General features: G+C 55.8%; 2 protein-coding genes and 1 long non-coding RNA gene across 4 annotated transcripts; 1 reads left to right on the forward strand and 2 right to left on the reverse strand.

Annotated features, from left to right (window-relative positions):
- Positions 1-1,457: 1,457 nt before the first annotated feature.
- TRIM11 (tripartite motif containing 11) lies at positions 1,458-8,821 on the reverse strand. 2 transcript variants are annotated; one of them, XM_015598209.2, is made up of 6 exons: positions 8,199-8,821; positions 5,993-6,088; positions 5,518-5,745; positions 3,183-3,205; positions 3,001-3,101; positions 1,458-2,692 (listed from the first exon to the last, which is right to left on the reverse strand). In XM_015598209.2, the coding sequence occupies exons 1-6, from the start codon at positions 8,604-8,606 to the stop codon at positions 2,145-2,147; spliced, it is 1,404 nt and encodes a 467-aa protein (XP_015453695.1). In that variant the 5' UTR covers positions 8,607-8,821; the 3' UTR covers positions 1,458-2,144. The 2 variants fall into 2 exon arrangements, with proteins under 2 accessions (XP_015453695.1, XP_006923338.1); XM_006923276.3 differs by having other exon boundaries at positions 5,518-5,748.
- Positions 8,822-8,904: 83 nt separating this feature from the next.
- Positions 8,905-9,689, forward strand: LOC107196486. Its single transcript, XR_001517875.2, has 2 exons — positions 8,905-9,118; positions 9,473-9,689. It is a non-coding gene; the product is annotated as an uncharacterized LOC107196486 (long non-coding RNA).
- A 129-nt stretch (positions 9,690-9,818) lies between these two features.
- On the reverse strand, positions 9,819-14,864 carry TRIM17 (tripartite motif containing 17). Its single transcript, XM_006923277.3, has 6 exons — positions 13,980-14,864; positions 12,685-12,780; positions 12,068-12,298; positions 10,845-10,867; positions 10,655-10,755; positions 9,819-10,386 (listed from the first exon to the last, which is right to left on the reverse strand). Exons 1-6 carry the CDS (start codon positions 14,583-14,585, stop codon positions 9,839-9,841), a joined length of 1,605 nt encoding a protein of 534 aa, XP_006923339.3. The 5' UTR covers positions 14,586-14,864; the 3' UTR covers positions 9,819-9,838.
- Between the last annotated feature and the right edge of the window lie 581 nt (positions 14,865-15,445).

Below are 15,445 nucleotides of genomic sequence, written 5' to 3' on the forward strand. Positions count from 1 at the left end.
ATCACAGGTACCAAGCTATGCAGATTAGACTAGCCACACATGTCCTCCTTTGGTAGTGCCATCAAACGCAGAATGCTCATTTCCCTTTTCTACTAGCTTTCCTCTATCTCCCTAAGGCAGCTGTGTCGCCTGGGGACAGAGCTTCTGGGCATTTGAATAACCTGGCAGGCTCCTGGAGGGTGACTTTTGGAAACCTGTTTGCCTGACATCTTCACACCTGGCTCTACCTCCATCTGGCTATATTTTCCACAAGACACTCACCTGCCTGAGGGAGCTGCCTGATTACTGTGGGACTCACTCACTGCTAGTGCAGGAGACAGCCACTACTGTGGGACACACTTGTGTACACTGAGACACCAGCCACCCAGGATCCTGCGTGTTCACTGTGGTCTCTTGTGCCCAGAAAAGTGGGGGCTACCACGTAGCCCCTGGATCAATAAGTAGAACAAATGTGGAAAGTACATTTGGGGTGTGCTGTGGACAGGAGTCACCTAAGCCCACTGCTCATAACCTGAAGGATGGCAGAACATTCCATCCCAACAACCCAACTTTGGCAACAGGATCACTTGGGCTGGAGGCAGCAGATAAACAGACACTAGAAGAGCTGACTGCCCTCCCAGAGTTCCTAAAAGGTGGTTTCCCTCCTTGCCACCTGGACTTAGCCAGTTGCCGACACTAGACCCTTCAGTGTGGAGAGGCTTGGGGAAGCCTTCCGACCCTCATCCACCCACTTGTGGGTGCTGCCTTGAAGCCTCAACTGCTTTCTTTGGCCTGTCATTTCCTGGCAGACTGTTCCGGGATACAGAGTCTGTGGGCACTGGAGTTCTCAACCACTGCTGGAGTTACTTTTTCCCAGGTGTCTCCCATGAGGTGTATGTGTTAATGAAATTGTTTTTCCCTATGAATCTTTGATTCGAGGGGTCTAAGCCATCTGTCATGCTGTTCTGGACGTGATCATGTGCTTGTCTGGGCTCTCACCATGAGACTGTCCCGCCGCCTAGGTTTTGGTCATCTGGGAAGTCTCAAACTTGAAAGTCCAAATCTTGCTCCAGACGAACTGACCAGCCTTCTCAAGATTATCAACAGGAAGGACAGTGGGCATATCGCCTTGGAAAAGAAAGGGAAGCTTCCCCAGCCACAAAAATGCCTAATCCTGGCTCGACTGAGAAAAACCTCTTGTGCAATTTGAAAGAATTGGTGTTGAAGATACTCAAAGTGGCACATGTCTAAAATAACAACAAAAAGTCTAACAATGGGAGAACAAGTAAATAAATAACCAGGTAAAGCACTTAGCTACTGTCAAACACCGTGGGACCTAGAAGTGTTAGGTTTGGGGGGGGGGGAAGGATCTCCAGCAGCTGCATGAGGTGAACACAAGCACAGGGCAGGTGCTATGTCCCCGACTCTGAGGCTGGTCTCCACCCATGGACTCCCCGCCACCCATTCAAGACAGTAGATCAAACAACAGTTAGTTTATTTATTGCAAGGATGGTCCTTACAACAGGTGAAGTCTCAGTGTGCAGAGATGCTGCACCACACCTTCCTGTGAAGAAGCACCAAAAAACAAATCCTGGATTCTGCAAGTGGGGCCCTCTGTAGCCTCACCCCTCCCTCAGGCAGGGCCAGAGCATCATTCCCAAACCCTTGCTCACCTCTGGGTGGAAAGGAACATTCCTTAGAAGCCCTGAGGGGTCCATGCTGAAGGACCTGAGGACCTTGGCCCCTCACTGGTCACCTTTTGCTCCCAGGGCCCTTCCTGTGGCTTCCCCCACGTCCCCTCCTGAGGACTGCTGTACCCTAATGAGGCAACCACATCCAGCCCATCTTCTATGACCAGATCCCACATCCAGCCCATCTTCTATGACCAGAGACGTGGCTTCACGATCAGGCTCAGACTGCAGCCCCAGAAAGTTAAACAGGCCGTGATGCCTCAACCTAGACCAGCCAGGCTGACTGGGCTCCTAGAAGCGAGCTGCCAGGGCCCCAGGCTTGCCTCTGAGGACTGTGAGTGATGCACTGATGACAGGGTCTCAACAACCAATGGCTGTGGAGGGTACCCCAAGTGAGGGTATTGCTGGCCCAGCACTCACTTTCACATGGCTTCCCGAAGATCCAAAGGCAAGACAAGGGCGTGAGAGGACCACTCACTGGGGAGCTAACCCATTCCCAGGCCCGCCCTTGGGCCGGCAGATGGTCATGGGGGTCAGGCTGCTGGACAGTGGAGAGAAGAGGGCCCGTAGTGTCCCGGAGAAGGGTGTCTCAGGGAAGGCATAAAGAAGCGACCCATCGGTGGCACTGTAGAAGGACAGCTGCCCGGCCTCGTAGTCCAGAAAGATGCCCACACGCCGGGGTGGGTCACGCAGCGGGGCAAAGGCCGGCTCAGAGGAGTTGTAGAAGCCCCCCAGGAATACCAGGATCCAGAAGCCGTTGCCGGCGAAGAGCTCGCCTTTCTCCTTGCGGTTGGCATTCTCTCTACAGACACCCAGGGCCCAGCTGGCCCGCTCACCCACCTCCACTTCCCAGTAGTGGCGGCCGGAGGTCAGGGGCTCCCGGCCCAGCACGCAGGGCCCAGGGTCGAAGCGCTCAGGGCTATCGGGCAGAGCCTGCCGCAGGTCCCCCCGCCGTACACTTCGCCTGTCCTCTGACAGGACTAGCTCAGGGTTGGCAGTATCAGGATCCAGCGTTACATCCCCTGCAGACAGAGCAGCAGTTACCTCAAGTCCCTCCCGCCAGCCCGAGGGGCTTCTACTCCTGACCTGAGTGGCCTCACAGCTGCCTGCAAAGTGACCACTCCCTCTAATGCATCCTCCCCGAAAAGATTGCCTAACCATTTGCAGTTGTGACACAGAACGTTCTGAAAAATAGACCACACTGCTTTGTGATTCATTATCCTTTAAGGGATAGGAGGAACCCAAGTGCTTTCTATGGCCATTTTCCCAGTGCGGGTTTCATGCCAGGATCCCCAGGGCCTGGAGCCCTACCTAGAGCAGTGGCACCTACCTCGGAACCTCTGCAGGACCTCCACCAGACCTGGGACCCTGCACACTGTTCTCATCTCCATAGGCACCACCTTGGGTGGCTGCAGCTTCATGTCCTGGACCCTGGAGAGGCAGCCAGGTGTCACCCCCGAGCAAGCCCACCTACACCCGCCCGCCTTCCCTGGGGAGAGGCTGGGCTCCTACCTGCGCAGGGTGTCCCTGATGTCCTGTGGGAGAGACATGTGGCATCAGCGCCTGTCACCTGGTCCTGGGCAATCCCCACCTGAGGGTCCCCCCAAACCACACACATGCCCCCCCCACACATATGCACACATGGTCAGAAACTGCCCCTAGGCCATCCTTAGCATGCTTACAGATGGGTACACTGAGAAGCTTGGGGTGCAGCCAGCCCTGCAGACCCAGCCTCATTCCCTCCATGTGCTTGGAGAGAACAGGGTATCTGGCTGCTAGCTCACTGGCCCACAGCCTGGAATGCCTATGGGTGCTGGGAACAGGCAGGGTGGGGTCCGAGCCTCCAGGGGATAAGGGCTGGCTCCATCCTAGCCGAGAGCCTGGCCAATATCCACCCAATGTTTCCTGCCTTCTGGCTCCCATCCCCAGCTTACCCCACCAGCTGCCCTCCCTCACAGCTGCCTTCCAGATCTGCTTATCTGTCTGGATGTTCTTTCCTCCCATAACAAAACATAAGAGCATTTTATTCAGTGTTACAGGCTGACCGTGGCCCCCAAATCCACATGTTGGACCCCAATGTCCAAGACCTCAGAAAGGGGCTCTATTTGGAGATGGACTTTTAAAAATTAGGTTAAAACGAGGTCACTAGGGTGGGCTGGTGTCCTTATAAGAGATCAGCACACAGAGAGCTGACCACGTGAGGACACAGGAGGAAGCAGCTATCCATACACTGAGAGGCCTTAGGAAAAACCAGCCCTGCCTACATCTGGATCTCGGATTCTGGCCTCCAGGACCGTGAGACAATAAACGTTGCTTAAGTCACCTGTCTGTGGCATCAGTTACACAGCCTGAGCTGACTGACATACTCTGTTACTTGAAACACTAGCTCCTAGCAGCAAGCAGTTCGTTTCTTTTTAGAACACTGCCTGGTACACTTTGTCAGTCCAACGAACCCCACGGCAGTCATTCTAACCATGCTGAGCACCAGCGGCCAGGGCAGACCCTGGGACGCAGACATGATGTGACATCATGTCCAATGAGGGCTTCCTTTGCAGTGGGAACTTTCGCACAATTGGTGATTCTGTCTGGGGGGCACAGGACCCACCAAGCCTCAAAAGAAGAGGGAGACTGGTGGGTTTCTGAAGCCCAAGAATTCATCAGGAGACATGGGGATGGTTCAGGCCTGGAGACGCATGTACAAAGGGCCTGGGCACGAGAAGCTTTGGGTGGGCTGGGTAGAAGCACTTAGAAACTGGATCCTGGGGAATGGGGTAGGGGGGGTGGTCTTGGTTGTCACAAGGCCTGGGAATTCCCTTGCCCAATCAATAGAGGGACAGAACAAGACACCCTGAGCAAGGGTAGGGTGGGGTGCACCTGGACGCTGAGGGGAGGGAGTTGGCCTTTGTGGAGACCACCTGGCTACTCTGGGTAGTGGGGACTCAAGACATGTGTCCCTTTAGGAAAATGCTCTGTACCCAAAAAGGAGAGCTAGGGGGAAGCTCAGAGGGGCAGCTGGGATGCTGAACTGTGGGTTTCTAAGTTACCCAAATCCTTGCCTCCTGTGTCCTTGGGGCCTTGGGCACCCCCCACACTGGGTGTCAGAACCCCAGCATGGGTAGATCCCTTGTCCAACACTGGGGCCGAGGGTACAAACCCACCTGACCTCTCCACTCACACCAGTAAACATGGTGCTGCCCATGGCTGTTTCCCCGTCCTCCACACAGCAGATTCACCCCCATCCAGCACAGGTCAGGGAAGCTGGGAGAAGCCCTCCCTACAGCCTGGGGCAAGGATACATGAGAAAAGTGGGGGGCCACAGAGAACAGGTGGAGAATAGTGGGGGCAGGTAGGAAGAAGTGAGGAGCAGAGTGGGGGCAGAAAGACACAGGTGGAGAAGCAGGTGGCTACTTAGTGATGTGAAATACAGCCAAGCTGGCTGAGGCCACCCACTCACTAGGACACCTGAGATGCCAAATTGCGTTTCACACAGACTTGTGGGTCCCATCTAACATCCTGGGCCGACTCTTCTTCCTAGAACCTACACCTCCCAGCTGGCCACCCAGTTCCACCTCACTGTTGCTGATGCCCACAGTCCCGGTTTTTTCCATTTCTCAGAACTGCTCAATGGCTCAACAAAGCCCAAAAGACCAAGTTCAAATCCCAGGAGAGCAACCAGGAGCCTCTTCCTGGTCCCCGAAGGTATGCCTAGCTCAAGCTCCACGGAGGTGCAGGAAAGTCCGAAGTCAGAAGACCTGCTCCTCCACCCAGGGAGGGCTTCCTCCACTTCCCACTCCCAGGCAGCCCCCATCCCCCTGGCGCCCCACATGCCCACCCCTGGTGCACCCACCTGCAGCAGCCCCAGTGCTGGCAGCTGGCAGCGCCCCTCCAGCTCAGCGACAAGCTCGGCCAGCTGGGCGCTTTGCTGCCCCAGCCGTGCTGCGCTCTCTCGCAGCGGGGGTAGCACCTCCAGCTCCTCCTCCTCTAGCCTCTGCAGCAGGCGCTGCTCCTCTTCTGCCAGCAGGCGGCGCAGCCGCTCAAACTCCGCGTGCACGTTCTGCCGCTGGCTTTCCACCATCTTCTGTGGGGGCGCAGGGGGGCAGTGAGCCAAACTCTCCACACCCAAACCCACTATGCGGGTGCCCCACCATCTCCCCTGACCTCTAGGACCATCAAACCCACCACCAGACTCCCTTACCCAAACGTACCACAGGGGTGCAGGGTCTGGAGTAGGGGTGCTGCCTTATGAGAACCATGAGTGTGAAGGTGGCGCCTCAGTGCCCCCCTTCTCCCCATCCCCAGGACCTCAGTGCTGGGCCACCTGCCTGCCACAGGGCGCAGGTCTCCTCCGCCTGGGCTTGGAACAGCAGTGCGTCCTCCATTTGCTTCTGCAGGTGCTCCAGGGACTTCTCCAGCTTGCCCTGCAGGGAGGCGAGGCCAGCCAGTGACCCAACTCGGCCCTGTCCCCGCTCCCGCTGCCCGGCCATAGCCGAGCCTACACCTGGTGGCAAGCACCAGTTGTGGGAAACCATATCTGGAACACAACCGACAAAGCAAACTGAATATGCCAGGAAATGCCCTCCATCCCCATGGAGGCCGACCCTTGGCCCCTAGCCAGTTATTTCCTTTCTCCTGCCATCCGCCGCCCCCTTCATCTCCTGCTAACATTCACTTCTGTGCCTGTCCCGGGCTTGCCATTGGTTCCCCAGAAGCCTCCAGAGCTACCAGATGTGTACAACTACTACATCTGTCTTCAGGCAATGCCCAACTTTACTTCGACTGTTTACCATACCTTGCTGGGGCATCCCCAGCATTAAGACAAAGTGGGCACCAGTACAGTGAAGGGAATCAGAATATACCACCTCAAGACAGGCCACTTTGGCATCAGGATTTTTTTGAGCTACAGATGATGGAGAAACGGCAGATGCGGGAAGAGATCTCTGCCCTCCTCCTTTTGGCCTAAAGGCAGGGTATGGATTTCCTGTGACAAAGGTGGCCTCCTTGTACCAGGCAGGGAGCACACTACTCACCGGAGATGAGGTGTCATCTTTGAAAGGAGTCTGCCTAGAGACTTTCCTAATACAAAGCTGACCTTCCAGTTGTTCCTCCATACATTTCCAGTTTCATTTCCCAGTTATTGGTCCTAGAAGCCCAAATCCCCATTCCTCTGTCTAGTTACTTTTCCATAATTTACCATCTTTGGTTAAAATAGAATATAAGCCCCTGAGTCTAACCACTCCTTTGGGTTTTTTCATTTTTTTCCTGTGAAACTTAGTGCCATGTAAAATTAAAAAGACTAATAAAATTACATCTTTTTATGTTAATCTGTCTTTTTTCAGTTTAATTTGCAAGCCTCAGACACAGAACCAAACAGGATAGAGAAAAAGGTTTTCCTACCCCTACGTTAGAAAGGGTTGAGTGCTGCCCCATGAGACTTTATCAGATCAGTTGGAAGGGACCTCTGGGGAGCAGCTGGAGAACTCTCTGCTCTCATGATCACTTTCTGTACCCTAATTGGGGTGCTTGGTGACAAGAGTACAAACCTGCCGGATTGAAATGAGGAGTGGACCATCCTGCATGCATGTAATACCTCAAAGTGAGAAAACCACTGGAATCCACGTCAACATCAGCCCACTGATGTGGATGGGGGAACAGGTTTATCCTGGTGTACCAGAAGCTTGTTCTATGATAGTGACCTACCAGCCAAGTATTGAACCTAATACTGACTAAACTTGGTACTTGGCAGATCACACACATGCACTGGCCATGAAACAAAATGCAAGCCAGTCAAAAAGTTTGAAAGATGCTGTCTCTGTATCAACACCTGTGTTCCAAAAGCAAACTCTCAGTGGGCAGGAGGCCAGGTGGGCTAGGTGAGCTTTTGCCCTGAGGCTCCCCGCAGGGGCGGGGTGCTGGTGTGGCTTTGGGTTTTAAGGAAATGCATTTACAGAACAGGAAAACAAGGCTTTCAGCCTGGAATCCAAGCACGGCTGAGCCCTGACGTGTCAGATGGCAGCCGTAACCCACTCAGAAAGCCAGGCGGGTCCTAGCATCTGCCTCCCAGGGCAATAGCTGTCAGCCAAGGTTCCCAGCATGGGGCTCTGCAGCCGGTTCCTTTTGGCCTCCTTGAGACCCTTCTTATCAAGACCTTCGCACTTGCTGAGGCCCCACTACGGACCCTGGTCACAACTCGTCCCCTTCCCCCATCAGAAATGACAGTCTTCATCTGTCCACCTCTGAGTGAAAGCCTCATCTGAGGTTCTCCTCCCACTCTCTCTTGCTCTGGGCTCCATCCCGGCCACTGTTCTGTCACACCTGCCCAGTACCCACCAGAGGGACCTCGGCCTCAGAGAGCACGCCCCCTCCCCCAAGTTCCCAGGTCAGTGCCCCACTGCTGAGTAGCGCCACAGCCGCGCGCAAGCGCTTGTCTGGGACAGGGTTAGCCCCCCACCCCAAACCCCAGACCAGGCCGCGCTCCCCAGACCTGAGCCAGGCTGCGCTCGCGCCTGCTCCCCCCGCCCTGCGGCGTACCTTGAGGTCCTCGGCCGCGTCCTGCAGCGGGCGCACACGGTGCGTCCAATGCTCCCCGGAGCGCTCGCAGGCTGCGCACAGCAGGCGCAGCTCATCAACGCAGAAAGAGGCCAGCGGCTCGCGGTGCGCGGCGCACACGCCCTGCGGGACAGGCGACGGCGGGTGCAGGCGCCGCGCCATCTCGGCCATCTTGGCGAGCGGGCGGTTGGGCCGCAGGTTCCGCTGCGGGGACAGCTCGCGGCACTCGGGGCAGGCGTACGGGCCCTCAGGCTGACCCCAACAGCGACGGATACACTCACGGCAGAAGTTGTGGCCGCAGTCAGTCATCACCGGGTCCGTGAAGTAGTCGAGGCAGATGGCACAGGTGGCCTCCTCCTGGAGGTTGGTGGACAGGTCAGGGGCGGCCATGGCACGGTGGAACGGAGGAAAACGGCGCTCTCTGCCGTTTGGACGCTGGCCTGCAGACGCCAGGAGTCTGGAGAGGGCGCGGTGGCCGAGGGCTCTGGGTATGCGAGGCTCAAGATTCCGGGGAGCGCGGTGGCTGCGGGGTCGCAAGGCTCAGACTACGCGAAGCGCAGGATTGCAGGGGGCGCGGTGGCTCCCGGACGCGGACAGGAAGAGGAGACGGCGGAAGCAGGAAGCATTCCCCTCCCGCCCCCCTGGAACAACCCGCTTTGGCCCGGGATTGGCTGCGGTGTGTCACGCGGCCCGCCGGCGGGACAGAATTGGAGACGGTTCCCGTGTCGACCTTGTGTCTTCACTGCGGCCGTGGCTCCAATTTATTCTGGATGCGCGGGGCTCGGCCTCTTCCTCCGGCCCGGAGAAGAATGGGGTGCAGGGCCCAGGCCGGCGGGACGCCCCGCACGGTCCCTGGGCTCCCCACGTAGTGCAGCTACCGCTAGGACTTAGGGATCCTCAAGGTAGCCTAAGCCCGTGCATCCCAGACCGGGCGTCCTAGGGCAAGCTCTGAATGAATAGGGCGCGGGGCTCCGTCAGGAACTCTGGTCTTTTGGGGGCAAGAGTACATTGACTGGAATTCTGGGGTGCTAATAGGTGTTACAGGGCTGTTGATGCGCCTGAAACTGCAGGGGTGAGGACCTTAAGGGTGGGGTAGGGAGGGAGTGAGAGAGCCCACCCCCACAATGATCTTTACTCTTTGAATTTCACCCCTACAGGTGCAACTTAATGGGGTGGAAAAGCATGCCGGGTGGGCAGCTCTGAGGCTTTTAGGGATTCAGCTTGAACGGTTGTTCTTTCTTGTTTTCCCTACGAAGGACCCAAATGTGGAACTGACGATGACATCACAGCCCTGAGATCACAGCTTTACCTGTAATAACCAGAACCTGGCAAGACTCAACAAGTGGCAGGTGGAGGGGGACATGGCTAAAGAAAACTACAGCATGCTGGCCTGGTCCATAGGTGTGTACTTAGAGATGGATACAGGTTCTATGAAGCCTTTGTGAATATAGTCTCAACATTTAACTGCTTTAATCATGATTATACTTTGGCTCTGTGATCCTGCCTGGTACAGTGACAGCTGTCCCTGCTCCACCTGAGAGAAGCAGGCAGGTGGTGCTGAGCAAGACCGCCTCACCTTTTTGAGAAAGCAGGTGCCCATAATACCCCCCCCCCCTGTGTACCTATCCTTTCACCCACAGTGTCACTGTGGAGATGACCATCTGGCCGGATTTGGGGGCCCCGAGGCAGAAGAAGGGCTGCAAGGGGCCTGGGAAGGTGGGCTGGGCGTAGGTATGCAGGTGGGACCCACTGTTCACATTATAGAAAGATACCTCGCCTGCCTCAAAGTCCAGAAAGACACCCACATGGCTGGGAGGCTCGGTCAGTGTGATGGGGGTCGGGGTGGACACAGGTGGCATGTACTTCTTTCCCTTGCACAGCTGCACCACCCAGAATCCATTTTCGGGGGACTTGGGGACCCTGTCCTTCCGGCTGACATTGTCCCTACACACACCCAGGGCCCACAGCGCATCACCGGTGAGGTTCATGCCCACCTCCCAGTAGTGTCGCCCCGAGGAGAAGGTTTGACAGCCCACTGCGCACGGGTAGGCCAGGAATCTGTCCTTGCTGCAGGGCACGCCGGCCGGCGGGGTGCTCAGGTAGCGCCTCTGGCGGCTCTCGTATAGCAGGAGGTAGGGGTACGCCGTGGTGGGGTCAGGCACCACGTCTTCTGCAGACAGGCCCAGCCGAGGGGGTAGGGGGCCTGAATCATCCCCATTCTTCCTCAACCCCCCTTCCCCAGGACTCCCCTTAGCTGAATCCAGCTGTGAGCCTAGGTCACTGACTGCATGGGCCGTACCCCTGCTTTCGATATTGGTGGTGCCAAAGAGATGGACTGGGGACCATTTGGGCATCTCCCAGGAGCAGTTGGTCAGGGCAGTGTGTGAAGGTCAAGGCCCTCAGTGGTGGCTCTAGCTGAGAGAATGGGCCCCACTTACCTTGGAAACTCTTGAGCACTTCTATCTGTCCCGGGACTCTGCAGACTGTCTTCAACATGGTGGGCGTGGCCTCTGGGTACTGCACACTCACGCTGTTCTTCCTCAAGTGGACACAAGTGTCACTGTCCCCTCTGGCCCCATGTGGAGCCCTAGGCGCCCATCACTGCCTCCACCGCAGGCAGCCACATACCTGCCCAGGGTGTCCTTCATATCCTGTGAGAAAATTGAGGGAGAAGGACAAGGCCTTGATAGGAATCTGGGGCATCCCCAAGCACCCTATGTGGACATTTCTGGCCTGCAGAGCAAGGAGGCTTTGTAATGCTTTCCCATGACCCTGCTCCCAGTTTCCAGAGTCGAGCCCTATCTCTGGGCCACCCAGGCCTCCTGCTCTCCCCACTGCACATGAGTGAGGACATGTGAGCAAGGACACGGGAGCTGTCCTGCTTGAGATGGGAGGGAAGGCACAAGAGACCCAGGGAGGGTTGCTTCTACACTGCAGGCCTTGGGTGGGTCAGGAATGTTTAGTGGTTGATGAACAGGCTGCCTTTTACTAGAAGACAAAGTCGCCCCCAAAGTTAGTGTGAGTGCATAGTCTGTCATCTAAACCAGGGCACTTATTGGTACAAAACCAAAGATGCCAGGACAATAGGCATAAAACTGGGGCTGACCCTGCATGTGGCATCAGCTTCAGTTGTATAAACATGCTCGGGGTGGGGGTGTGAGGGGGCAGAGAGAGGGCTCGCAGGGTGAAATGTGTTTTATCACCCCACACACTTGAGTCTGTCACCTATTTGTTGGCCTGCCCTGGTGTCGACATGCAGGCCGATCCTTGGCAGGCCTGCTGTGCTATCTCCCAGCTTCCATCCACCTCAGATGATATCACATGACTTATTCCTGCCATGAAGTCACGGGGCCCATCCTAGCTCGTGTGTCTCTACCCCACGTCTCTACATACATGACAGCTGCCCTTGGGCCACCCCGGGGCTAGGAGGGAATGCAGAACACAGGTGTCTAGGACTGGAGCCTGTTGGGCCCCCAAATCCACATTAGAGCCCAGCCCCCAGGACCTCTGATGGGGCTGTATTTGGAGATGGGGCCTTTAAGAGGTGAAGATGGTGAATGAGGTCACTAGAATGGGCCCTAATCCAATGTGGCTGATGTTCTTAGGAGATCAGGACACAGGAAGGAGTTCATCCACACACCAAGGGGAGAGGCCTCAGGAGAACCAGCCCTGCCTGCACCTGGATCCCGGACTGGGAGACAATAAATGTCATCTGAGCCCCCAGGCGTGGCATTTGTTAGGCAGCCTGAAGCTACAGAGACAGAACCTGTTGGCCTATATTTGTCCCTGCAGGCCAAGCACACCTGGGCCAGAGCTCTCTCCTGTCCTGCCTGGCCAGGTGAGTACCTCACCTGCAGCATGTGCAGTGGTTCGCGCATGCTCTGATCTTCTAGCTGCAGCAGCAGTGTCTCCAGGGAGCGGCTCTGCTGTTCCATCATGGCCGCACTCTCCCGCAGCCGGGCGGCTGTGGCCTCCTCCTCCTGCCTCAGAGCCTGCAGCAGGCGCTGCTCCTCTTCCATCAGGAGGACACACATCTTCTCAAACTCCATCACAATGCGCCTTTTTTGCTCCTTCACCTTCTCCTGCGGGGTGGGGGCTGGGAGTGAGGCACCACTTATGACTGCCAACTAGGAGGGCCCCAGGTGACCCACAGAAAACCACAGTCAGCAAAGGGGAGCTGGGGGCCACGCAGAACACCTGTCCCTAAGGGGTGACCCCTGAGCCCCAAATGGCAGCATCTAGGCCTCCGCGTGCCCATGTTCTCTCCGTCTCCAAAGTGGCCAGTCTGGACTGAGTGCATGTTCTCAGTCTCGATTCTGGCAGCAATTCTGTGCCTTTCTGGGGTTCTTGATCTCATCCATATGTGACAGTGAGTCCCACCTCAAGGGTCCCCAAGTTCCAGAGGCCCTGCCATGCCCTGGGGCCTAGCCGGGTCTTCCCATCTACTCCCTGCAGCCCCAGCACCTGCCTGCCACTCTGCCAAGGCCTGCTGCTCCCTGGTCTGCAGTTTCTGGGTCTTCGCCATCTCCTCTCGCAGGTGCCCCATGTCCTCCTCCAGCTTCAGCTGTGGACAACAGACTGCAGGATAGGAATCAGAGGCCCCTTGCACACCCATGTTGGGAGGTGCCCTCTGAAGCTGCATCCACCACAAAGACCATCTTAAGGGGGATGGAAATATGCCATCCCAAGATGTGCCCCTTGGGCAGGAAGATGATTCTGAGCTGGAGGCTAATGATAAGAGATGCAGAAGGATGCCTTCCAGGGCTCCTGTTATGTGACCAAAAGCAGAAACTGCTGAGAAATGAGGGCTGCCACGAATCTGCCTCCCAGGAAGTTTTATGGCCATGAAGGTGGAAAGTGGGCACCAAGAGGGTACTGATGACCTTTATCTTCCATTACTTCCCCCAAATATTTATTTTCTATGATCTGAATGTTCATGTCTCCCCAAATTTACATTAAATCCTAAGCCCCAAGGTGATGGTAAAGGAGGTTGGGTCTCTGGAGGTGATGTGGTCATGGGGGTGGGGCCCTCTGGAATGGCGATAGTACCCTTATGAGACCCCAGAGAGCTCCCAGCCCCTTCTCACTGTCTCACTTCCTGAGTCTGCACCAGGAAGGAGCCCCCACCTGACCATGCTGGCACCCTGATCCCAGACTTCCAGCCTCCAGAACCGTGAGCATGAAATTCCTGCCTGGTCTCTTATAAGCCTCCTGGTCTTACATTCTGGGACAGCAGCTAGAAAAAACTGAAGCACTCCCGGGTGGCTGACCCTTGAAAGCTTATCACTTTACCTTTGTCATTTCTCTCCAAATGTACTGTTCTTTGTTCAAATGCCAGACAAGCCCTAGTTCTGACCACTCATCATTCAGCGCAGTGGCGTCTCCCCTGTGATGTGCACCAACCACACGTGTTCACAGTTTGCCTTTCTCTCCCTGATCTGGCTTTGCTCAGTCTAATTGAGGGGCCAGAGAGCCTCAGGTGGGTGGAGGAAAAGGTTTGTTTTTTTCTTCCCTACAGAGGGGTCACCTGGCCTGCCCACACAGATGGCTGCACGAGGCCACTTGGTCAGCCTGAGTAACCATGGAGGGGATGCCCTGCTGTCTCTGCACTCTGTCTGCTTGGTTGTGGGAGCAAGCAAATACTTCCACTGTGGGGTCCCAGACATGGGCTGTTTGTTACCACACTCGTTCTCCTGCCTGACACAATGCTCGATGCATGTGCACTCAGGGCTCCTTGGTCCCTGCCGCCCCAGCTGGGCCCACCTTGTGTTCCTGCACAGCCTCCTCCACAGGGACCACCCTGTGGGACCGGTGGTCCCGGGACTCCCTGCAGACCACGCAGATGGGGCTCTGGTCATCCTCGCAGAAGAGTTTGAGCAGCTCCTGGTGCACCTTGCACAGGTCCCTGCTCTGGAAGCTGGGGTGCTGCCGCGCCATCTCGGCCACCTTGGTCAGCAGGCGGTTGGGCCGCAGGTTCCTCTGGGGAGATAGCTCGCGGCACTCGGGGCAGGGGAAGGAGCCCTTGCGCTTCCTCCTGCCTTTCTTGCCTTTGGCCCTCTCCCAGGTCAGCCGGATGCACTCGCGGCAGAAGTTGTGGCCACAGGTGGTCATCACAGGGTCGGTGAAGTAGTCAAGGCAGATGGAGCATGTGGCCTCCTCCTGTAGCTTCCTGGCAAGTTCCATGGCATCCATGGTTCCTGAGGAAGGAACAGAGCATATTGCCATACCTGTCCAGAGCTCTGGGCACTCGAGGTATCCTCTTGCAGATGGAGCTGAACAAGGGGTCCTGTTAGGGCACCCCAACTTGTCCTCAGTAAGACACACAAGTGTCTCTCTGGATCTCTGAAAGCTGACACAGATGCTCTCCATGACCAAATCCCAGCTAGGCTTCCCTGAGCTGCCGCCCTGGCTCTGACTGGCTGCACCTAGTCTTATTCCAGTTAGAGAGCCCTCCCTTGAGATGTCTGATGTAGTCCCTCATCTCCCATCCCACCTAGGGTAAATGCATGGCCTTAAACCACCTGCCTGAGCAAGATTCCTGCTACACCACTTTTGGTAAGAAGATCCCTCCCCTGTCTCTTCCTAGTGATTTTCCATCCCGCTGTGTCAGCTGCATTCTGAGCCAAACCCATCTCCCTCCCTATTGCAAGAGCCTTGAATAAAGTCTTTTTTTTTTTTTTCTCGGTCTAACGAGTGTCAGTCAGTTTCTCTTTAATGGAACACCTGTGCAACAAAGGGAAAGGGGACTTTAAGAGGAAAAATTGGGGTTGACAAAGGCTCTTCGCTTCACCAAACTCTGCTCAGGCTCTGGGAATTTTCCAAACCAGCGCTGGGCTTCTATGTTATCTCTGCATTGTCCAAGCTTAGTAAGAATCCCACTCTGTTGGTTTAGCCAGAAGTCTCCTACCCAAAGGTTTCCTGTTATTAATTTCATATCACCGATCACACCCTGCTCCTTAGCCAAATCCCCACTGGCCTACCCTGTATTTGGAGCTGAGCTTTCCTATGGGGTTCTATGCTGTTCCCATTGGGCAACAGTCCTGAGTAAAATGCTTTTACTGCTCAGACTACCATCCAGCTCTGGTTTTCTTTGTTAAGTCGCAGCACAGAAAAGACACAGGAGTGTTCATACATACACACAGATGCACAAATGCATCATACAAAAGCACATGGACACAATACACATATGCAACACACACACCACATGTACACATACATGAACATCTTAC

This window comes from Pteropus alecto, unplaced genomic scaffold (genome assembly GCF_000325575.1).
Source record: "Pteropus alecto unplaced genomic scaffold, ASM32557v1 scaffold78, whole genome shotgun sequence".
Taxonomy (NCBI): Eukaryota; Metazoa; Chordata; class Mammalia; order Chiroptera; family Pteropodidae; genus Pteropus; species Pteropus alecto.